This window comes from Harpia harpyja, chromosome 1, assembly GCF_026419915.1.
Source record: "Harpia harpyja isolate bHarHar1 chromosome 1, bHarHar1 primary haplotype, whole genome shotgun sequence".
NCBI lineage: Eukaryota > Metazoa > Chordata > Aves > Accipitriformes > Accipitridae > Harpia > Harpia harpyja.
The window spans coordinates 31,852,869-31,877,148 of NC_068940.1; the positions used below are offsets into that span (position 1 = coordinate 31,852,869).

The following is a 24,280-nucleotide window of genomic DNA, read 5'->3' on the forward strand; positions in this document are numbered from 1 at the left end:
TCTATTTTAGCTAATCCTTGCAGACAGACCTGCAAGCAAGAAGATCAAAAGACTTGAAAAAACTGTTCAGAAAGTTTGGAGTAGGGACAAGCCAAAGACGCCGTCGTTTCAGGGATGAGGAATCGTCTCGCGCCTCCAAGGGGAGCAATAACAGCAGGGAGGCAGGGCCATGTGCAGATGAAGCTTTGGTAACACATGCTAATAGAGGGCAAGGCTTTGTCCCCTTTCGTGACTGGAGGAGACCCAAGAGTTTGTGAGTCCCCCACGTCTGAGCTGCTGTCCCGCAGTTCGGGCTTCAGTCCCTGCAAGGTCACCAAACCGTTGCACTTTGGAGACACGACTGCTAAAGATTTGCTGCAAATGAACTTTGCTCTCCAGAGCTGCCAAAGTGGCATCTATTGACCAGCCTCTATTTTAAAAGAGGGGGGGAGAAGGGGAAAAAGAGAGGGAAAAGAGAAATTCAGCTTTGCTGTTGAATAAACCATGAGCCATTGAGGAGATGCGAGTCGGCCGGGGCAGCGCAGAAACGAAGGGGACGCAAACGTCATGCGAAAAATGAAGCGCAGGAGGAGCCTGGCCATTGTGCGACACTCTTGGAAACTTAATTGGAGAGTCGGTTGGTGGGAGGCCAAAAGATATATACAATAAAACAGAGACACTCGACTGGACTGAAAATGCAAACAAATTGGGTAGCACAACAGAAGAGATAAATTATGCTCATAAAATAAACAAAGGCTGAGTGACACTGGATAAACAGTTACGTATAATAACACCACTGTTTGTCTCAGTCATCCTAATTGGGAGGCTGGGCAGCATCCGATGAAAACTCTGCATTGCACATTTTCCCTTTATAATGAGGAAGATTTCCCTCCTCCCTGAAAGCCTCCTCCCAGTCCCATTTAGCAGCAAACTGAAAGGCCTGGTTTCATTCCACTTTCCCACAGCAAACTCATCCTGGCAGGAACTGCATTAAGGAGGGCAAGTAGAAAATGATAATAAATTGAGGACTTGCTCTTATTTCACCTTGTGACAAATCTATCCAGTGGGTGACTCGGGGAGGGTGATAAGAGCATGGACTGGGCTGCTGCTTTCCTTTTGACGCTTGGTCATGTGGAAAATAACCCCACTCTAGCCCTCACTCAGAAGAGCTTTCCTTTAAAAATAATGCTTTTTAAAAGGCACTGAATCCTTATTTACACTGTTGGAAAGCCAGCAGCTCGCCTCCATCAAAGTGAACATCACGGGTCTCATTTCATCATCTACTTGGACTGAGGAGCAAAAACAAAGGGGATGCCACACAAAAAGTGATACAGTCAATGCCATTCATACGAGTGGGAGAACTTGTTAAACCTTAGCTTTTTTTTTTAGCATGATACTGTATTGCTAATAAATCCCTGATGAGAATCTTTTGTTTCATTGAACTCCGCTCAAGTATAGCAGGAAAACACAGCAGTGCAGGGGATGGTGAGCATGAGAAAAACACGGGCTTAGTGACTTCTATCACGGCTCAATCTCACGCTTTGAACCTGAGACTCTCCACCCCGAAGCACTTATTTCCAGCACTCAGTCTAGTTAGTAGCAGAGATGCGCTCTCACTCTTTAATGACTACCCAGAGCAGATTGCAATTCCCAAGCCGATTCATCAACCCATGAAAGAGAGAGGCTGATCTTCAGCCTCAAATGTGTCTAAACTTTTCACCAACTCCATCCTTAGATATTTACTTGATTAAACTGAGCACTTCATGTGTCTCTGTTTTCTTGTTTTTATTGACCTAAGAAAAATGGAGCTGGATCTCTGCTTCCCAGCCTGTAATGCTCATGGGGAGGTTACAGCCAAAGAAGAAACCCAAGAGGTGGTGAGCCTTCCTTGCCTCCAAGAGCAGCGGGGACCACGCTGCTGGGGCTGTGCTGAGGGCACTGGTGACTCCCAAGATGTGGGTGACAGCTCAGAAGTCATCTGGGGTCACACAAAATTGGCTTTGCCTCCTAGAGTGGCTGGAAAACTGAAATATCCCTAGTTTACATGTCTTGAGGGAGGCAGGAGAAGCTAACTTTGTTACCTGTAATTACTAAGTAATCAATTATTTAAGTATGACTCATTTTCTTCCAGTGAAGCAATCAGAAGATGAAAGTCAATAGTGATTGATTCATTTTCTAGCCGCTTTGTAGAAGGGAAGTTTTTTGTGGGGATTGTGGTTATTGGAAAATTCCCGCAATACCCCGAAAGCCTCTGACAGTCCCTATTTGTAACAAAATAGTCGTTTTCCTGTTTGTTCCAATTTAAAACCTTTCCTGTCAAAAGCATTTTACTGGAACCAGAAGCTGGACCACTAAATGTTTTTCATGTCCAAAATACTCTTTTCTTCCCAATTCTTTTTCCTTTTGTGCTTTGATGACAGGCCTGGAAGTTTGCTAGTACATTCATTAGGGGAGAGTTAATCAGTATTTCTTCACTGATATTTATTTTTCAGCCGAAAAAAATGGCTACATGTTTTTCATCTATAGTTTTTCAAGGGAAATTTTTCTTTTGTCCTTTTTTTAACTGAAATAAGCACATTTTTATGTTCGGTTGTGTTTTTGACAAAGCACAAACAACAGAGTGTTAGTAGTGATGATTAAAACTCAGCTGTCGCAGTATGGGTCATTTTATGCTGACTATAGCTTGCATGAAATGCAAGCAAACCACTTGGCCCATTTGCAGCCAAACTCCTAAAATACTTCCAGCTTCTAATTTGCCTGAAAACTTTCTGCCTATTGCCATGACGTGCAGAGGGGAAAGTCTCCTGGGTCAGTTTTGATATATAAACCCAATCACTTCTGCAGTATTAGCTCATCTGCTCTGTCCTGACTTCCCAGCTGTTTATTAGACTAAAGTTACATCCTCTGGCCACGGAGGGCGAGGTAAGATTAATAGCTGAGATGAGCAGCAGTGGGGGGTCTGGCAGGCGGACTGACTGGGCATCCTTTACTGGGCATTGCTGGGATTTGGTCAGAGCATCAGTAGGGCTGAATTTGGGGGATGCAGGCACGGGAGCGGGGTGAGTTTACCTCTCTGTTTCCAGAATGTGACAGTGATGGGAAAGGTGAGGAGTTTGGGCTGGTGCTGCAATCATCATGGGGAGGTTCCCAACCTAAAATGCCACCTCTTTTTACCACTCTGGGCAGGTGGGCATCCAATAAAAACACTATTGCAATGATGATGCAGTTTCTGCTGATGCAGGATGATTAGTATGAAATATTAAAGAAGCTTTTTACGAGTACAACCCAAGTCTCCAGCTATCCTCTGTGTAAAATGAGGGTGTTATTTCTAATTCCACTATGTAGATGGAAAGACAGACAGTTAGCAACTATGCTGGAGGGCTTTGGTGGAAGGAGCAGTAGCAGAATCAAACCCAGGAGACTGATCCGTATTTAGGATAACACCGGTTTGTGCTGCCGCGTGCGGGAGCCGGGCTGGGTGTCAGTGTATCGATGCCCAGATGCCTCCATGTTGTTCCCATGGGATTTCCTCTCCTGCTCCGTCAGACCCAGATTTTACAGAGCCCTTCAGCACGTGAGTGCAGCTGGACGGATGCTGTGCCTCAAGTCAGCAGATGCTCCAGTGCTTCACTGAATGAGGGCTTCTGTCTTTCTCAAGGAGCTGCTGCTCACGGTATTACAGTGGGGCAAAAAGCATCATATGTAGCTGCTGGCAGGTGGAAAGGGAAAGCTGCAAAATGATGGGAAATCCATCCCTTTGCATTCACATGTTGTCTCTCCCTGACCCCCCCGCCAACTTCACAGCTAGGTATTAGGAAGCAGAAGTGCTAAGAGCATTTCTTCGTGTCCTGGTGGGGGAGATAAAGTCTTCATTGCCACTTTGCTTTCCATGAGAAGCAGTTGCTCTATGAAAAAGGGTCTGTTTGTACAGTAATTACCAGTGGAAATTTCAGGGTGGCTGTGCTGTCTCCCCTCCTGCTGCAGGATGATTACAAACGGGCTTTTCTTCTAGGAGCAAAGTTGCAGCAAGACCATGGCAGATCCCAATTGCCTATACTATTAATAATAACAATATAATTTTCTTTCTCCCCTATTTCTCACCCACCCTGCGCTTCCCTTTTAATGAATTCTTGCTGTAGACTGTGCAGTGACACCAGCCTGATTTGTAATGTAAATAGGCAGCCCAGTGTAAAGGCGACCTGCAAGAGCACCGCAGGGCTCTAATTATAATTTTCATTAAACTCCTTCTGTTTATGAATAGCCAAGCAATCTGGCATTGCAGCAGGAGCAAGAGGAAATTAAAGCAACACTACCACTTGGCTACAGTGTCAGGGAGCGGGGACCCAGCTGTTGAGCAGAAACTGAAACAGGGTTCCTACGGACAAAGTTTTGAAGAGTTATTTCGGCTTTGGCACCCTTCCTCTCTCGAGTTTTTACCCCAGTTGCAGAGCTTGCATGTTTTTCCTTCAGAGGGTCTGGCTGGTGCAAGTGTTTTACACGTGATCTATCTGTGACCTAATTAAGGGGATCAGCTGCTAGAGCTCCCAGTGCAATGTGCAGTAAGGAGCTGGGGGAGAGCGGTCGCTGAGCTGGCCGCAGCAGGACGGGGTGGGTGAAAGGTGCGGAGCAGAGGGAGAGGGACCATCGAGCAAAGGGGAGAGCAGGGAGCTTTATCTAGCAAGGCCCAGGGAGGTTTTCACAGAAGACCAGCAACGCAGACACCATTTGTCCACATGTGCTGGGGGGCATCCTGCTGAGTTGAGGACTGCTCTGACACTCAGAGCTATGCAGAAAGTGGGGCTTTGCTGGCCATCGACGCCAAGAAACTCTCATCCTCGTCTTCCCCGGATGAGAAAAACAGCTTCTGGTGGCTTTCTGCAGGTGTTTTGCCTTCAGAGAGGCATTTTTGTAACTCAGGCCACAGCTGACCCTTTGGGAAGAGAAAGCGCTGCAGGTGCCAGCCATAAATTAGACTTGCAGGGAACACTAAATTTGAACGCTTTTGTTCACAAAGCTAAAGGCAGGGATGTTGTCTGTGTCACTTGGACACAGTGAGTCTTTCTTGGGCTGTGTGTGGACAGGACAGAGGAAAAAAGGAGCTTGGCTTTTCGAGCCTGAAGCAAGTTTCTTCCCCCTTTGGGAAACTGCCAGTAGCATATTTAAGGTCATAATCCAACTTCAGGGTAACCAGAGGCAAAATAAAATTGCAGTTTGCCATAAGTGCCTATAAAATAGCAAAGATGATAGCCATAATTTTGTCTAAACTAGGTGAGTCCAGCTGGTATCTCATGGGCTTTATACACCCTGTGAGTTTTGGTCCAGCCCCTGAATGATTTTAAGTCTTTCTAGTGCACTTGAGAGTTCAGGGGAATCTCCGAGCTGTTCCCAAACTGCTGCTCCTGCATCCAGGAGACTCTAGAGAGCTGCATCATTAGAAGATAGGCTGGGCGGTCCTGGCCCAAACAGTGCTTCAGTACAGCGTTGTACCTTCTGTGCAAGTCCTGTCGATGTGTTTGCTCCCTCCCTCCAGCAGCAGAGCTGGCTCTTTCAGCGAAGCAGACGATGCTTAGGATAGCAGGTCCAGAGGGTATAGGGTATATTGCCTATACCCAACAACCCCTTGGATAATTTTTAAGTATTTTCACTTTTTCCCTGCATCCCTGTCACGTGAATAAGCCCAAACTTCGGATAGCCTTCCTGGCTGAGCAGAGGCAGGGATCACAGCATATAATGCCCTGTTGGTAGGAAATAAATTTCTCTATTAGAAAATTAAATTCCTGCTGATCTCCAACACTGCTCTGCCTCGCGGCCTTTATAGTGTTTAGATGGCTTCATAAATGATAGCAGATCTCCCGAGGGAAATGGCTGGGGAGTTAATGGTACGCCTTTAATACACTTCACTCAACAGGGAAATTTGTGCTACGGGTGGGAGAAGGTCCCCCCAGCACTAAAGCTGTCTGCCATGCCAGGATGCTGTTTGTGGGGAGCAGCAAGGATGTTTGCCCACGATCATCAGTATGAGGTGGGCTAAGAGAGAGTGGCAAGTCCTGCAACAGGCAAGGGAAAGCCAGGACTGCCACGAGTGTGGAGCCTGAGCCTGGGATAAGGCTGTGCCTTACGGAGCATCTGGCTGACAAAAATGTCAGGCACTTGTTGAAGAAACTCAGTATTTTTTATGTCTGTTGCAAATACAGTCACGACCCCTTCATTCCAGTGCCCTATTTCTCAGTTACAAAGCTGGAGAGCCAAAGCTGAGCTATGAAACTGAGGGAGGAGAAAAAAGCTGGGGTGGGGGGAAGCATTGTGGGCACAACAGATTAATTTAATTATGTTTGGGAAACTTAGGTTTGAGTGTTGATGTAGGCTACAAATAAAACAAGTTTGTCATTCTTGTCAGAGTGCTTTTTTTGCCTGGATCACAAAGGCACCTGCTTATTAATTTAGCTTGATTGCTAATCTCAGCAATCAGCAATCACAGCAGCATGCGGTACTTAGATGTTATCAGGAGACACAAGCAGGAGCAAAGGGAACAGAGCAGCTCCAGTATCTGATGCTGCTGCACAGATACCTCTCTGCATCCCTGAGGTCTGAGCCCTGAGGTAAGATGTGATCCAGGAAAACCAAACAGGCCAGAGGCTGTGTGGGATGTACAGAGCACAAGCCTCACCAGGTATGTAACTGATCCCAATTTGGGAGAAGTTTAAGCAATACAAGGCAATAATTTTACTGAAACATTCCTTCCAGGAAGCGGTTTTTTTTCCTGGGAGCTGTATTCTGAGCACCATTCAGAAAGTCAGTGCTGGGCAACATCTTCTCCCCTCTGAAATGTTATGTGCAAGAGCCAGATAATTAACTGTACTACTGACCACCCCATTTACAAGGTTGTGGAGCAGGAGAGGGGCTGCCACGCTTGTGCTGCACCCGGGGATGTGCCACTTGGTAGGGACCATGGACTATGGAGTCTTGCTAGAAAAAGTATTGCCAGCTACTGCTTTACACCCCAGCACCTTCTCTCTCCTTTCACATATCCCTGCTGTTTTGCCCACTGTGTGACCCAACCCAACACTTGGAGTAAAAAGAGGTTTGTGTGCATGAATGCTTGTGCATAGCCCATGTCTTCAGCTGAGCGAGGCTGGTGGCTATACGTGATGTACTAGGAAACCTCAGTCCTTCTGGAGCCGGAGCCTCAATTCCAGACACAAACACCGCTTCAGTGCCAGTCTCATCCCTTATGTTTAGCAAGGATTGTGCCTTTCCTGGAATGCTAAGCAGCAGTCGGGCGCGTGGGACTGAATAATGACATATCTTTGCAGCTAGGATGTTTCTGAAAGGCATCGGCAGCAGAAAGCATAGGGATCAAGGTCAAAGCAGCGGCGCTCCTGAGAGCATCGTTGCCAACGCACAATAATGACACCGGGAGGGGAGAATCCGGACCACAAAAGTGCCAGGCCAGGGGGAACGGGGAGGTGAGGACTCAGCACCGGGCTGTTTAACAGCAGGATGCTCCGGGCTTCAGCAGGGAAGTTCTGCTGAACCACACCGAGGGGTTAAGCCTGCCCAGGCTCTGCACAGGATGGTACTGGGGTGGGAGAAGTCCTGATCCTCAGCTTTGGCATGGTGCAGTCTGAAAGCTGTATTTGGTGGAGCACAACGCCCCAGGAGCAGCCAGTCTCTGCTGCAGGGCAGCAAACTGGCGTGGGGCTCATGCCAGCAACTGGGACTTCTCCAACTGCCTTGGGGCGCCCTTTGGCAGGCATTGGTCTTCCAGGTCACCGCCGTGACCGGAGTTTGCTTCTGAAACATAAATGATTTAAAGATATAAGGTCTGCTGTTGGAGGCCTCGCTAATGGCTGTGTGAATAGAAGGGGTTTCAGCAGCTTCTGGGGAGAAAACAGACCAAATGGAGCAGAGAATGAGGCTTATTGTATCCACTGGCTGGAGTAACCAAAGATGTCTGAGAGGCAAAGTGACAAACGGAGACCTCCTGTGCAATTAGTCTCTTGACCTCTGTGGTTCGGCGAGGGTTGCTGGGAAAGGAGCTGTGGATCACAAGGCCCCAAGGAAGGTTTCCTTGACAACACTTACTGAAGAAAAATGAGATTTCATGAATGCAGTGGGTATTAGCACGTGAGGTGCTGACTTTAGAAGAGACAAGGACGTGGCTCCTAGCAGAACGAGCCCCTTGGTTAGGAGGATGTGAAGTAGTGGCTCAGTGAACTGCTTTTTCAGATAAACTTAATTAAACAGCTGTTACAACCATTAATATTTATTCAGAAATGCAGTCACTGTGGTAAAAGCATACTTATTGTTTAATTTTTCTACCCACAAAATCTTCTCCACCTTGGATAAGCACTGGCACAGAAGGGAATTTTCTGCTCACTGCTGATAGTTTCACCACACTGCAGTTTGGGTTTAGGATTCTTTAGATGCAGCATTGTTTCACCCTTTACAAATGCAAAGCAATTGTATAGAAAGACTATGTATAATAATATAGTATAACATCATAATATCAATAATACCAATACAATAATAATAAAGCAGACAGGTGTTTGTTAGTATTGCCAAACTTAAACTGTATGGAAGAACCAAAAATAAGATATTTGTGTTCAAAACCTGAAGAGATATATTTTTTTAAATGATGCATTTGAGACTTTTTAATTTCTTCCTGCTGTTTCAGTGAGCTGGACTTAAATTTACATCCTTATATGATGTCTCATAGGGATAGCAGCACTGTGACTTTGTCCTGAACTCAAGCCATCAACCACTGCATGGCCAAAATACCTCAGGAAATCAATGCAAGTTTTTCCTCAGGAAAAGACCCGTGACCTTTTTCAGTGAAAGTCTTGGCCACTCTGATGGTGTTTGCACAGGAGACAAACAAAGAGCATCTTCTTAAAAAGCAAAGCCAGTTGGCAGGAAATCAAACGCTGAATCAACGCGTCGGGCGTCAGCCCGGCAGCCCTGAAGATCACAGGAGCGCGGTGGTGACCGAGGGCTGCAGCTGAGGCTCGCTCTCAGTTCAGGCTAGAGAGAAAGTAAATATAGGGGTTTAAGTTGCAAATTTTGTCTGTGTTGAAGCTGCAGATACGCACGCGGGGGTCCAAGGCAGCTGTGTACACCACTGAACAAGGGCAGTGCAGGAGTTGGAGCAGTCTGTGAGGTTATGTGTCCTTATAGCAGTGAAAGACAAGGAGTAGCAAAAGAGTTAAGTTGCGTTTTTATAGGCCAAGTGGACAACTGTCTAGGTTTCTGGGTAAAATATTTTTTCTTTTTCTTTTTTTTGCAGGAGTATCTCCCTTAAGTCCTGGCTGGCCCATAGCAGAAGGATCAGCCTTTCCCATTTGCTCCATTTATTGCATGCTTGTAAATTTATTTCTCACATTTAATTTTAAAAATAAATCTCATATTAAAGCTGAACTTGGAAAGTGTAAAAGCAGGTTTGCTTGCAGGAACAGATACATATGGTCGTGTGTGTGTGCAGGCAGGACATCCTCTTTGTGTATCTGTACCTGTCATTGGGCTTTCTGAGCATCTTTCCTGCATCTGTACGAGTCATGTCAACGTCTTGAAAGCGATATTAGTTATTTTGTGTCCCAAATGATTTCAGAAATGCAGTGAAAGACACAGATCCAACCAAATAAGATTAAAGGCTTTAAAAGCTTAATAAACTAAGAAGAGCAAATCTAGCTGATAACATGGTCTTGATAGTAGGCTATAAAGGACAGGGAATTAAAGAATTATAGGTAACTGACTTGTTCATCAGCATCCCTTCTTCCTTAGCAGTATGGAGGCACAAGGGGAAGAGGTTGAACTCTCCAGCTTATCAGCATGACAGGAGCAACAGAAGACAAAGATGAGGGGATAGAAAAGATTTGAGGGACCAGAATTTAAACAAGCACCTCCGAGCCCATCTTGAATCAGCTCGGAGTGTCCTGCTGGCATTGACATCTGCCAGTGACGCTGTCCTGCCAGAGCCAATGGAAATGCACCTGGAACGGTTTGAACCCCCCAATAATAAACTGTTCCACATTTTGAGATATTTCCTAAGACCATTTTTCTATTCTGCAATGGGCTCCATCAGGCCACGCTCCCCTCCAGCTCAGGTACAGCTTCCCTCCCTGGTGAAGTTTTAATGGTGTAAAGACCTTGAGAATGTCCCGTCGTGCTGGCTTACAAAGCCTTTCTTTGCTCACCGTGTGTGAGCTATGTGATAGGACTCTGTAAACCGCAGAACATCTTCTCTGCCTTTCTTATCTTTCCCGGCCGTATAAATGAACGATGGCCCAACAGAGAGCTTTGGCTTGTTTTGTTTGCCTGGCTAACAATCGCTTCACATGGTTATTTGCTATTCCACTTTCACTCGGATCAGCAGAAATGTGGTTTATTTCAGGAGGGAAAAGTCTGCCACAACTATTCTGATTTTAGTACCACAACAAATCATTTAATCTAAAGAATGAAAGGTAAAAATGTTCTATGGACTAGAGAAGAAAAAAGAGCAGACGGAATCCTATTTTTAATAAGAATAGTCATAAAGAAGAAAAATTTGTCCTCCCTGATGGAAAGGTCCTGTCAGCTTTGAATGGGCTGAAACCTGTGCCACAATCTGTGAAATTCCTCTTTACAACCAATATCTCTAGAATATAATAGGCTTTCTCAATAGAATAGTGTGAATCATCATAAAGAATGCTACAGAAAGGATATTACTCTGCAGAAACTTGGCAGCAGCAGAGAAAGATGGCATTTGCCCTGCTCAGCAAGAGGGATCCAAGAGAGGTTCCGTACGAGGGTGCAGATATATCAGCACCAGTAGGCAGGGGCAAACCCTGACCCTGCCATTTCTGAGCCAGACTGAAGGAACCAGGACTGAAGGTTACCACGACATTCTTTACATCTCAACCCCAAATCAAGGCCAGCTTAGCACAAACATCAGCCCTGTTTACCTGCAAATCTCAGCAGCATTTAATGGGGAAGCTTTGCACACAGACCTGTAGTGTAATGAGTGAAATGGTTGTTTATGTATTTGTTTTTAGCAAATATCTCGTTTATTATGCTAGGTTCCTGGGGGAACAGGGACAAGCCCAGGGTAACTTCAGGCTACATTTCTGATGGCTGGATTGCAGCACAGACTCACTACCTGCGTGTCAGTAATACAGCATTAGAATTTCATCGGTAGCATTTGCGCTTGTCATCAAGACACATCTTATGGAAAATTGCTTTTATTTTTATAAATGAGGACACAGCTTGCCTGAGCTCACACATCATACAAAGGTGTACTGTCCCAGCTCCCACTCCCCTTAGCTGAACCAGCAGACAGGCACAGCCGATCTCTGTACCAGCTGAGTCATGCCTGCAGCTCCCAGGGACACAAAACCATTAAAAGATGCAGAGAAAGTGGCAAAGGAACATAAATCAGGACAGAAACAACCTGGAGACAAGGGCAGTTGCAGTAAGGAAGAGGCAAGTATGACACAAAGCTAACTTCTGGGATCATGGGGAAAAATCCAGTGTGGCCGGGGACCGGAGACCTCTCTGGGAGCTGTGCCCCAATCTGAAGTCAGTGTAGATTGGCAAGTCCATCTCCAGGACGGTTGGGTACCTCTCACTTCATAGACCAATGTCTTCCCTGGTCCAAACAAGCCAGGAAACATCAGGAAGCTGTGGAAGGACAAGCTTCCCCCTTTTTATACAGCCCTGACGGCAAATGTTCATTTGTGAGAAGAAAACGCATTTCCATACATGGATGTCTAAGTGGGAAAACTCATGGCAGAAGGCATGGGTGGGAAGGATCTGTCTTTATCCCCCTTTTCAGGGCCTGAAGGCAAGAGACGAAGCTGAGCGGGGCGTTATCTCTGCGGAACACACCCCCATTGTGTCCCCTCGGCTAATTGATGCACTGCGGTGCTGGCTCCTGCGGCACATACTCCCGCGTTAATGTAACGCACAAAGCCAATTAAATGCCTGATTGGATGAAGCGGTCACAGTCAAGTGACCCATTGCCAGCCAGTCAGGATTCAAAATTTCCAAATATCGTTAAGGTATGTGCGTTAATCCCCTCCTAAAAGATTAAGCGTTTAACCTATTACTGCTGTTTCTGATGAGATACAGAAAATCTGCTGTGCTTGGGGGGAGAGCAGGCTGAGCGGTGAAATGAGCAGCGCTTGCCCTGTTCCAGCCCCGGAGCCCCGCGCGTGGCCGTGCAGCACATCTCACAGCATCTTCTAGGTGGTTCAAATGGATCAGAACAGGGCAGTGTGTGTTGCTTCAAAGGGAAGACTAATTATTTTGCAGAAGAGACAGATTTGGAGACAGCCTCCATTCCCTCCCCACTCTCTCTGTCCCCCTTTGCCAGGGAAGAGACATGTCAGAGAGGGAAAGCTGCTTACCACCGCCCTGATTGATCTCCCTTAACCAGGGCTGCTATAAGTTTCTCTGAAATACAGATTTTTGTTGAACTTCCAAGGTAGTGTTGAGAATTGCAATACCTTCCTAGCCCAAAAGAGGTGGGAAGGTGATTTCCCCACTGGTCCGGGAAGAAGGAGGAATAATGGTCATTTAATAGGTGTGGCTTCCCTCATCGTGTGGCTTGACTGGGACCTGCAACCACTCACCTCCTTAAATGCTTTAAGCCATTACAGAAGCTCCAGTGCTCAGTCCCCAGCTCCATTTAAAAGCCACGCCAGGAAAAGATGTCACATAGCTGATGACGCACAGTGGACTAGGATCACCCATGGTTAATGTTTAATTAGTTGTTAAATTAATATTGACTATCGATGGTAAATTGCAATGATTTATTCAGGTGAAGATAAATATGAAATGTCATAATGCAGTCCCAGCGTGCTACTATGATATTTAAACACACTTTGAAATCTTACCCTGTCAGGGAAATCTCCTGCTGTGCCTTAGCACTAGCAAAGCCGCTGGTCAATGGGAGGAGGTGGGTTGCACTGCATTAGTGAAGACAAGCAAAGAGAAGATCTCTCTGCGTAAGGCCGGGCACTGGGGAAAAACCTGCAGGAACTGTTCTGCCCACTCCACTGGCTGTTTCAGCTATAGACATAGTATTTAAAGGCTGTGGGGATGTAAAGACTAGCATGCAATTGCATGTTTACTGTGCTTTTTCAGCGGCATGCATAACACAGCAGTTTAAATCCAGGTGACCAGCTGTTGCCTGATACACAGATGATGGCTACAGATGAAAAGCACATTTTTATGCAAATACGATTTGAAAATCAGGCACAGCACTTCAACACTAATGGAGTTTTACTTCTAGAACATAGCACTAGCCTTGAACCATGTCATTAGCGCTGGAGAGGAACACAGCCTGTCCTGCTGGAAAGCCGATGTGTTTGCAGAATTTCTTTACTGGGTGGCAGCATTTTCTGTGGGGTTAAGGTGGAGGAGAGAGTTTTCTCCTCTCTCTCACTTTGATGGATGTGTGCTGGAGAGCAGAAACATGAGAGGTGTCAAGAATGATGGAGTGATGGTGAAAGCTCTGACAAATGAGCTCTTGAAAGTCCTGCTGCAGCCATTTAAGATGTTACTGTCCCGCTTCTGCCCTCTGCCAGGGCCACCTCCCCATTGCAAAGTGCACAGAACAGAGAACGTGCTCCCACATAGACACTGGAGCTCACTGGTCTGCATTAGCTTAGCCATTGGAGGAGATGGGATGAGTACAAAGTGGAAGGGGGGGATGTGTAGACACATGTTCTGTCCTACTGACCTTGTTCAGAGGCAGTAAATTGCTTTGGGAATGGAGTAACATCTTCGGCTGCCGCAGTGATTTGCTCAGGAAGCATGTCAAAGCCCTGAGAATAAACATCATGAGTCCAGAAGCTGTAACTCCCCTTTTCCTTCTCCCTTCCAGCTTGCTGCATTAGAGAGGCAAGTGTTCGATTTCCTGGGATACCAGTGGGCCCCTATCCTAGCCAACTTTCTCCACATCATCATTGTTATCCTTGGCCTGTTTGGCACTATTCAATATAGACCTCGCTACATAGTGGTGGTAAGTAACAGCCGTTTTGTTCGGAGCCATTCGAAGCCTTTCGCAGCCTTTGCTCTGGTGGAATATGGCAAGAGATGAAGAACTGAGTAAAGCCCTTGGGAAATCACGCACAAGCGTCGTAAACAATTTTAGCAGGAGGTGCTGTGCTTAGGAACGCATTGTTCAGGGTGCCGCACTTTTACTGTACTTATGCCAAACTTGGAAGATTTCAGATAATTATTACTGGTACCAAAGTTACACCGAGACACTGCACAACAGAGAGGGAGAGCTAGGTGCTGGATAAATGCATGGCAGAAGCTCTTCCATTCCCTCCCAACTTCTGCCCCTGCGTCTCTAATCAGGCAAGGGACTACCTGCATATGGGAAACAAAGAGAGGAGGAGAAAACGATTGCAGTGCTGACTCAGGGCATTAACTGCACCCAGCTGGATCACATATATACATATATAAACTAATTCCAGTGACTTCCTAATGTTTATTGCTTTTGTCTCTCCCTCCCCATTCCTTTCTAGTATGCCATCTGGACTGCAGTTTGGGTCACCTGGAACATCTTCATCATCTGCTTTTACTTAGAAGTGGGAGGGCTCTCAAAGGTGAGTAGGAGCTTTATGGGTGAGTGCCCAGGCTTTGCATCAAAGGGGTAGGAGCTTAGCTGTGAGATAAGGAGGGGGTGGTGGTTAAGGGGGGTGGGCTGCCTGGGAGCAGGTCCTGCCCTCTTGCCTATGGAGAGGGCTGCCTTACTAGGGAAAGGAGGAGTACTGCTTGATTGTAGGGTAAAAATGGGGAGCTAATGCTGATTTCTGGAGCCTTTTGCTGGTCAGTGCAGGTGGTGGCTGGAATGAACCCTGCCCTCATAGCAGGTAGGGTGTCTTTGCTTTTTAGAGGTGAGAACAAGCCTGGCAGCAGAGTCAGCCTGAGGGGAGGTGGGGGTTTGAGGGCTGCTTCCCAGTCATGGTGCAGAGGTGGCTGAGGAAGGTTATGAGATAACTAGGTTACAGCTGATCCCCTTGTGATCTGATAACACCTTGGGAAGAAGGTGTGTGACTTGGAGGGGAAGACCCTCGTGCAGCACGGAGCGTGCTCTCTCTGCCAGCCTGTCCCAGGGAAGAGCTGGTGCAGGGACGCAGTCTGGCTGGCCTGACTTGGACCGAGGACTTTGCTGTAGCTCCAGACCTGACCAGCTCTTGGTATTTTTTTCGCCTCCCAGTCCTGCTGAAGACCTACTGCACGTTAGCAGCAGGGGTAGGTACCTGGTTGTTGCCACACCAGGCAAAATACTTCCCATTGTGCCTTTTGGGAGAGGCTTTTCTCTCTGGACAGAGAAACCAGAGGGATGCTGGGGAGGCTGGTGCATCTCCTCTGGATGCAGTCTCAGAGGTGATGTGGCTTCCCTGTCTTAATTCTTCCTTCTTAAATACAGCGGTAGTTATTAATGGCTATTGGCCAGGGGTGGTGTGAGCTAATATGTGAAGTTCTTTGAAGACTAGATAAGCTAAATATTGCTGTCTGCTTAATGAGGGGTGAGTCAGAAATAATAAAAATGGGAGGCAGGCCCTAAATTAAGCCTGGGCTGTAAGCAATGAATTACTAAGTGTTGCTGTAGCTTAGCAGACTCAGAGTCATTATAAGATAGAGGTTCATTTCAGAGCACTCTACATCTGGCCTAAATTCCCAGGTCGTACATCTAAGTTGCAGTCATAATTGGAACTGCTCTATGGGTTTTTTTATCAGGCCTACAGCAAGCCGTGAGTGACAGCTTAAATCCTTTGCAGATAAGAAAATGTAACTTCGTAATTCCTCAATTAATCTCCATTTCCTCTGTCAATTATCCACAGAAACTTTGAGAGAGTTCTTGCCCAAACCAGTGATTACTCATGGTCTGAAAGCTCAGCTTGAGATGATCTTGGTGTTGGCTGTGACCAACTAAAAAAGAATTTTAAGTAACTATTTAAATGCTCCCTTCTGCAGAGGAAATATTGGCTTGATAAACTGCTCTGGGAGCTTCTCTGACAGCCAGTGTTTGCTTCCAGCCAGCTGATTACTTGTGTTTACTAATCCCAACCTGCCCTGCAACATGTTGGGTTGCTGTTCTGCAATTCAAACAGCATGGCAAATTCCACTTTCTCCACTACAGAGGAGCTTCCTCTCACAGTATAAGTTGCTATCGGCTCAGTGGACTTCCCTCCAGAGCTGCAATGAGAATTTCATGCTGTTAGTTTGGTGGCAACCGGCAAAAACAAGAGAGTATTTGTGCTCGTTTGGTGGTAAAATCCTCTACAGCCTTGCCGCTGTTCTTAATGAGTTATTTTCATTTTAAAAGGCTGTCTTGTAAGAAAACCTCATGATGCTTCTTTCTTTCCTCCTTCTCCCCTTTAACTGAAGTTATTTGGGTCTTTGTAATGGCAAAACAAACCCCTCACTTCCACATGAGAACAAAAGATACACTTGAAACAGGAAATAAGGTTTCTGTAGGACAGCGTGGTGCTTTGCAGGCTGGACTCAAGAGGAGTGTTGCTCTCCCGCTACATCTCCAGAAACCTGATCCAAAGCCAGCCGACATCTGCAGAGTCTTATTGATCTCTGTAGTCTTGGGATCAGACCACAGAAGGACACCCGGGCTTGGATGAACATGTGTTGAACAGACTCTCGGAGGGGGCAAGGGCAGGGCAGTATCAGCGGGGGGGGGTTTACAGCAGTGCTGCTGCAGAGGAGCAGGTACCTCTGTGTGCCCTCAGGGGTCTTGGGAGGAAGTTTTAGTTCCTAATAAGAAGTCAAAGCTTGTAATTAGTCTGGCAGTAAGCAGGTAGATTGCAAATATTAGAAGAGGAGCTTTGGTGGAGGGAGGCTGATGGAGCTGGTCAGGTAAAGACTAACTCATTAACTACCAGACTAAGCATGAATATGCTGGAGAGTGTTTCAGACAGGGCTGTGTTCCTGTGCAAGTCCCTTAAGTGACTGATAGCTCTGAGGAAGGACTTCAGGTGCTGTTTCCTCTGTGATTCCTGGTGAGCCTGTGGGAGAGAGCTGGGGGAGTGGGAAAGCAGTGTTCCTGGCAGCGCTGTGCTTGCCCCTCTGTATTCCCGACAAGGGCAGCCTGCCAGGGAGATCTCTGTCAGCAGCTAGCTAATTTATAATGACAAAATGCAGAAAGGGCAGTAAGCTAGAAAGAAGGGAGTTTGTTAACTTGGTGGCTGGTAATGACAGCCCAGCGCAACTGAGACAGGTGATAACTCAGGTGGGGTGAGAAAGGGGGCAAAGGATGCAAGTGTTTCTGCTGTAACAAGTTTAGGAAAAGCCTGAAGAATTGGAAAAAAATTAGGATATGGTTATGGGCACTTATTGCAAATAATTCTTTGTGCTCTGGTGCCTAGATCTGATTTCACAGTGGTGAGGGAGTGCAGGATGCGAGCAGGGAAGTGCTGTGCAGTGCAGGGCTGAGGTGAGCATGGGTGCTTGTTCTTGTGCCCCCCTTGCTTTGGGCACCTGGCTGACCTAAAGAGCAGAAACCAGGGGCACCACGGCTGTGGGGGGTGTGAGGTAAGGTCCCACGTCAGCCCGTAAGCAATTTGGCAAAGGGGTTAGGAGACTATCTCTTAGTTATAAACTCTATGTCGTCAGTGGAATATGGGCTGATAGGTGCATGGTTGTTGAACTGCATTTTGGGGGCTGGCTGTTCGCTTTCCTTTACCAAGCAATCGCTTCTCCACTGACTCTTTCTTCCATTGGGTTGTCGGCCCACCACTTCTCACCCTCTCTTTCCTCCTGTCTTTCACATCATTTCCTAAAGTGTTCTTCCTCCAGCAGTGCTTGCTCTCTCCTGGCCATGGAAACCCTGAGAATGGCTGTTCTGGCCAGCCCTGCTCAGGGTAGTTACAACTACTTACTAACCATCTACCTCCTAACCACTAGTTATAACTACACTGAATTTTTTTTTTTTCCCAAAAGGAAAATGTTCTTTCCTGCTCTATGAATCTATTCTCTACTTCTTGGAAGAGCTAAACTGGCCTGATTTCTATGTTTCTTTCCTGTCATTTTTTTTATCTTGCAATCTTTTCTTAGTAGGAGTAAGAGTGTGAAATATAGCACAGCAGAACTTCATTAGGTGGCCAGACACAAATGGATCAGCATAAGTGTCTAAGAAAGCACTTCCCTTATTGCTGCAAGGGCCTCCCTAAGTGTGTAGCCTATGCCAGCTTTCCCGTAAGTGCTTTGCCAATAAGCAGGCAAGAGATACAGCAATCTGGATTTGAAGGGTTGCTTCTCAGCACTGGCAGTGACATGGTGATGTGCCTCTGAGCAGCTTCTGGCAGCATTGCCTTGCTGACTTGCTCTGCTCGCAGTTCTGAGCGCACTTGCAGCATCTGGGGGAAGTACAGCCTCTCTGAAAGTGCTGTACCGCTGCTCTGCAGTGGGGTTTGCAGCCGAATTTCCAGATTGCTGTTCCTCCTCCACTGCTCTGTTCCTGTTCCATCTCCCTCTTTTCTCTTTGTCCATCTGGCCATTTGGTTAGGTGAACTGTTGGGAGCTATCTCTGAAGTTTCTAGGCTGTGCTTGAAATAATGTGTTAAGCTTCTCCCTGTCTACTCGAGTGTGAAACACAGTCCCTCCTGCAACCCCCCACTCTGAGTTAATTATTTAAATCCTGCTGGTAAGACATATGAGCATCTGTCTGTCCAGCTGCCATGCTGACTGACTCTTCATCATGTACTTGAGAAACATTCAGAGAGGTTTGAGGAATTGGTGTTCTGTATTTCAATGTATTCCTTTGTCTTTTCCCTCTCAAATTATTCATCTTGGAATGGTGAGGTTTTTTTTTTTTTACCCTTCCTTTATATTCTCTCTTGTCTACCCGGTGCTTTGATCTGAATCCAGAGCCATGGTGGTGGTCTAAATCTCCTCTTGAAATGGAAGCAGCCCTTATTAGTCAGATGGGGGGTTATTTGTATTCCAGAGAATCTGGACGGCATCTTGGGATGACTTTGTACCTGGAAAAAATACCGTGAGGGGGATGGATAAATGCATGCGTAATTACAACTGTCCCTAAACTCCATCTAAATTTAGAAACTGGAAGCCTGAGATTTGGCCTTTAAATGCGGTGGCATTGTCACCAGGCCTGCTGAGAGACAATGAAAGTGGTTGTCTGTTGTCTCAGGGTGATACAGCTATTCAGCACACATGACTAAATGATAAATATTTATATTTCCTATTTTGATAAGGAATGTTTCCAACCGAAAGGATTTAAAATTATTCTGCTGTCAAGCTCTGGAGGCTCCCATACAGGGTTCAATTTGTTTCCAGAGCCACTCTAGTGCTGGCTTGCCTGATAATTAAGGAAATTTGGGGGGAGGTGGTACAGAAGGCTGTTAACAACAAGAAATAAACCCATTTCTGATAGTGACCCTTCGCAAATAATTTCAGAACAGCTTTCAGAAAACTATTTTAGAAAAGGAACACAGCTGGTCCTGTGGGTGTCAGAGGTAGGTGTGAGTTTCCCCGTGGGACACAGTGGAGTGAGGCTGGGAGCAGAAATAGACTCTTTAAAATGTAGGGACTACAGTTTAGTGCTGTTGTCTTCCTTCTCACACTGATGGCAAATGGATGGCAACCAGGTGCTACAACAGTTCAGAGTGATATGTGATTTTTCTGGCTGGCCTTCAACATGCTCCTGAGAAGGAGCTTGTATCACTCTTAGCTCATAATTCTCTTCAGGCTGAAGGTTAAAGAGGAAGCGATAGCCCTTCAAATAGCAGCCTGTCAAGAAACAAGGGGGAGTGCAGTTACACACAGATCACTCTCTTCTTACAGCAGGGCTTGCTCACTTCTGGGACTGATTAACATCTTCCAACCTGCATACCACTTTGGGGAGTATTTCAGTGTGTTTAGACTTCAAATGCATTGCAGAAAGGTTTTGGGAAACAGCTGTTCCTAAACTTTCTTGCAACTGGTTCTTTTCTCCTCAATTTAGTATGCTGTTCCTATTTTGTAGTTTTACTTTTCAACCCTCTCCTAGCAAATGAAGCTGGCAAACCACAGGAGACATTCTGGGATTTTTAATTTTTTTTCCCCCAGTCTCCCAGCAAGCACTGAGCAACTGGAGGTCGATTAACTGATTTTCTTGAATGGTCTTTTATTGTGCCCAACAGCACAGGCATCCTCTGAGGACATCCAGCCAGGGACACAATCAAGGGAATGGCATTGCTTTGCATGTTGAGACCCTCTCATTTATGCTGCCCTCATGCCCTGCAGTGCTCCAGACAGATGCTTGTTCAGAAAGATGTCTCTGAACGTGAGGGCATCCATAATCCCAGTGTGCAATCAGTACTCATTTTACATCTGTGAGATGGATGGCTCATGTGTGTGAGTCGTTGTGGTGCTTTTAGAATCCAAATGGGCTCAGTTTTCCAACCTGTTCTTAACTGAAGTATAATTTTTTTTTTTATTTTTTTTTTTTTCCACAGAGCTGGAGTGTGATTGTAGGCAAAAAGCAGTGAGTGCTGGTTAGGACCTACTGTTCTTCCACCTGCCCACCTCCAGTCCAGCACCTGTTCTGCTTTTTCAGGCTTAATTCACAAGCAAGCTCAGCTTCTGCAGCAAATTTAAGCCAGAGCCAATTCTATAAGGAGATCCAAGAAGGAAAGCGGGCTGTTTCTTACTTTGCCAAATACACATAGATGCCTCTGTGAGGAGTAGAGAAGGCACTGAAGGGGCTCTTTGCATCAGTGAGGCAGAAGGTTTGGGAAGGCACTATCTGTGAGCTGGGAGAGGGAAACCCTGGGGACCGAAGTTAAGAGTAGATCCTGTGGAGCCCTGTGGAACAGCTTTGTTTCTGTGCTAACTGGGGGAAGCCCCAGGCAAAGAAACAGCAATTGAATCTTTTTTTTTTTTTGAGGGAAAGATGATTCCTTCCCTAACCAAAGTGGTGAGTGGCTTGTGAGAGGGAGAAGAGCATAGCAGCTTGGAGGGCTGGCTGTCTCCAGGAGGAAAAGCTTTTCTGGGGAAGATCCATGGATCTCAGAACATGCAAACTTGGGGGAGAAAGAAGCTTTGCAGAAAAGATGCGATTTGGTGGATATGTGAGATATACGTGGGCCACTGAAGAGCAATGCCCAGCAGAGGGAGCAAGCCAAAAACACTTCTGCCAAAATTGTGAGAAGCTGGAAGAGAAAACCATCTCTAGAAATGTAGCTAGCACAGCACCTTGCACCGCGTGCATTATCCTGTAGCTGCCAATCTAATAATTATACCCCATAGCCTTTCAAATGCAGACAGCTCCATTTAAACTCCCAACTGTTGATAGAATTTTCCCTATTGTCTTTGCTATTCAGGCTGCTTTTGCACTGGTGCCATACTTCATCTCCATGCCCTCCTCCATCTACTGTAAAGCACATCCCATCTGTTGCGGTGATTATGTCAGGAGTTTGGCAGCTGTCATCTCACTTAATTGTCCACATTTCTTAACATGTGCTTCCTGCAGCATATATTAATAACAGCTCTGCAAACTGTTTTTGAGTACCTGTGGTGGAGTGGAGGGTACCTACACAATGTGCATAGCAGGGCACTTGGTTTTTATTCACAGGTTATCTGGCTGTCATTCAAATTTTCTGGTCCTGTAGCACAAGTTTGCCCCTGGATACAAACACAGACGCAGAAAAGTGTATCGGCAGGACTACCTGGCTGGGCTCCCTGTATTGGCAGTGGAGACAAGTGCTCTCTCCAGAAGGTAATTCAGAGCAGGAGCCTGGATTAGCTGCTCTGAATCTGTTGTTCCCTCTTGACTCTACAGGGAGCTGAGGCAAAGGAGCTGCCACGTGATCCTTCCCATGTTAAGAAGTGTGAATGCCCCAAGCTTTGACTGCTGCTGTTCTGGGAGCCACTTCTTTCCTACAGGGACTGTGTAGGACCCTGGCATAAGCAGTGTGAAGTAGTATATGGATAGGTGCTAAAACTTCTTGTAATGGTTTGGTGGTGTGTGTATATCCAGTACCTATTTTTACCTTGTAGATACACATAGATTCTCTGCCTGATCCATTTCATAATCTATCCTTCAGAATAAAACTTCCAACCCCTTGCCCCATTTTGTGGTCAAAAGGGGTTGTTGATTCTGCATCAGAGTGACCCAAGAGGGCTGCTGGGGCATCTAGCACTTAGTGCTCACCTGTGAAGTGATGCAGCTGATCTATTCGGCCAGTTCTGAGTTTGTCTTTTACCATCTGCAGGGAGGGCTTTGCCATGTCCTGTAAGGGCAAAATCCCAAAGCTGTCCTGGGTACTTCAGTGAGAACCACTCTTTTCTCAAGTGTGAGGAAAGTGTTCTTTTTAAATGAGCACCTGGTTGCATACCAAAATCCTGCACTACACGTGTTGCATTTCACTATGTAATCCCCACAATGGCATGATTTAAATAATTGAACAAGTACAGATGAGAAGAACAAAACAAAAAGCTTCTCTCGGGGTAGAGGTGACAAGGAATTGCTGGGGGAGTGTTTGCAAGAAGCTGCAATCATCGCTGTGAGGTCTGCTCAGCTAGGTAATCCGACCTGAGGCTGAGAGTGTGTCAGGTCAACAGAAGGTGTAGAAGCAACATATGTGAAGAGTGTGGAAGGAAATGAGACGGAAACGGTAAGGGAACTTGTTAGATGTGTTAAAAGCTAGGAACAGAGGAAGATCTGTTGGGTTTTGAAACTCACTTTAGGGTTATGAAGTTCATATTTCTCAGTTATCTGTATTGATTCCCATGCTGGGAAAAGCATACCCATAACACATGGTTCTGACAGGATGCTTAGTGCTGCCTTGTATACCTTTTTCTTCTAGCTTTGTAAGGTTAATCTCCCAAACCCAAAACTTGAGGGTTCTTTTCTGGGTGCACGAACCACTAACAAAGTGGTCTTGGGTCTGCAGCCTAGAGACTGTCTTTCTGATTTAGAAGCTGCTCGGTCCTGCTTCTGAAGTGTGCTACATGATGGTGAAATAGCTTTGTCGGAGTGCTGCAGGACTGCCTCAGAAATGGTTCCCACCACAGAAGCCTGCCTGTGAAACACTTACAAGGAACATAAAGCCAATGTATTTTGATCTGTGCTATCATTTCTTGAGGGTGGGGATCTTAGAAATTTCAGGTTTTTCCATTGATTTTAGTATGACCTCCATCTGACAGCGTATCAGACACTCTTATAGTAAATGGAGATCTCTTGGCAACTTTTCTCTTTAGGACAGCGAACTCTTGACATTCAACATCTCCCGGCACCAGTCATGGTGGAGTGAAAATGGTCCTGGCTGTGTAAGGAAGGAGGCTTCAATGTCTGGGATCAAAGGGCTGGATAGCCATTCCTACATCTCTGTGATAGGCTGTGCCCTGGAGTATCGGTACATCGAGGTCATGCACAGCTCCTTCCAGATCCTGATTGCGGTGAGTATGTCGCTGACAGTCCTGCGGGGTAGCAGTTGTTGAGGGGATGCTGTTTGGTTTTATTTTTTCCAGGCACAGAGGCTGGCCCATATTTTCCAACCCATTTTGTATCACCTGATTGCAAAAGCCTCTGTGTTTGTTTGTTTGTTCTCCTGTTCTCTCTTATGAATGATATTGCTTGAAAGAATTGGAAATGGGTACCAGCAACCTAACACCTGAAGTAATGCATCACATGCAACAATACAATAACAAATCATTCTGTATCCCTGTTGGGGTGTGGAAATTAATGTTTTGATAAGGACAGAGACCCACCTGAAGAAGGATTTCTCTTATTCCTCACGACTTAGCAATGGATGGCAGAGCGCATATGTGCACATTTGTTGTAAAGAAATAAAAGGGAGAAGATCCTTATCTCCAGAAAATGAAAGAAACTTTAAGGAAGCAGAAAGCAGCAATTTCCTTTGTGCTGACATCTGAGATACATGCACTAAATGTTTTCATCAACTCTTTCCTCATCAGAGTCTTCCACAGGCTTTTTAAAGTACTCTGCAGTAATTCAATGTCCTTAACTTTCACTGTTAATTAATTGTTTCTCACTTGTCTGTGAAATTAACTGAAACAAAATGTCCATTGTCCCCCTTACTTCATAGGTGCTCTTGCATTTTGTAGCTGCATTAGAGTTAGCAGCCCCCATCTTTCTAATCCGCTTTGGTTTGTTACTTTGTGATTAATGGCTTTAAGTACAGATGGATGTGGACTGCTGAAATGTTCACATTGCAGCTTTCAGTTTTGGCTTAAAGAAGAGTAACTTGCCCTGATTAAATGTTAAAGGATAACAAATAGAGAAATTCCAAGCTTCTGGAGTGCCAAGTACTTCTCTGCACGTTTTTGGTACAAC

The 24,280-nt window shown here is 45.9% G+C and overlaps 1 protein-coding gene across 3 annotated transcripts in view; it reads left to right on the forward strand.

Moving 5' to 3' along the window:
* The window catches only part of NKAIN4 (sodium/potassium transporting ATPase interacting 4), a 53,991-nt gene that overhangs the window by 11,944 nt on the left and 17,767 nt on the right, over positions 1-24,280 (forward strand). For all 3 annotated transcript variants that reach the window (XR_008234896.1, XM_052785650.1, XM_052785641.1), the window contains exons 2-4: positions 13,844-13,981; positions 14,493-14,573; positions 23,185-23,382. Coding sequence is in view for 2 of the 3 variants with exons in the window: in XM_052785650.1 (XP_052641610.1) it covers positions 13,844-13,981; positions 14,493-14,573; positions 23,185-23,382 (417 nt within the window). In the remaining variant the exon portion in view is untranslated. The remainder of the gene's footprint in view (positions 1-13,843; positions 13,982-14,492; positions 14,574-23,184; positions 23,383-24,280) is intronic.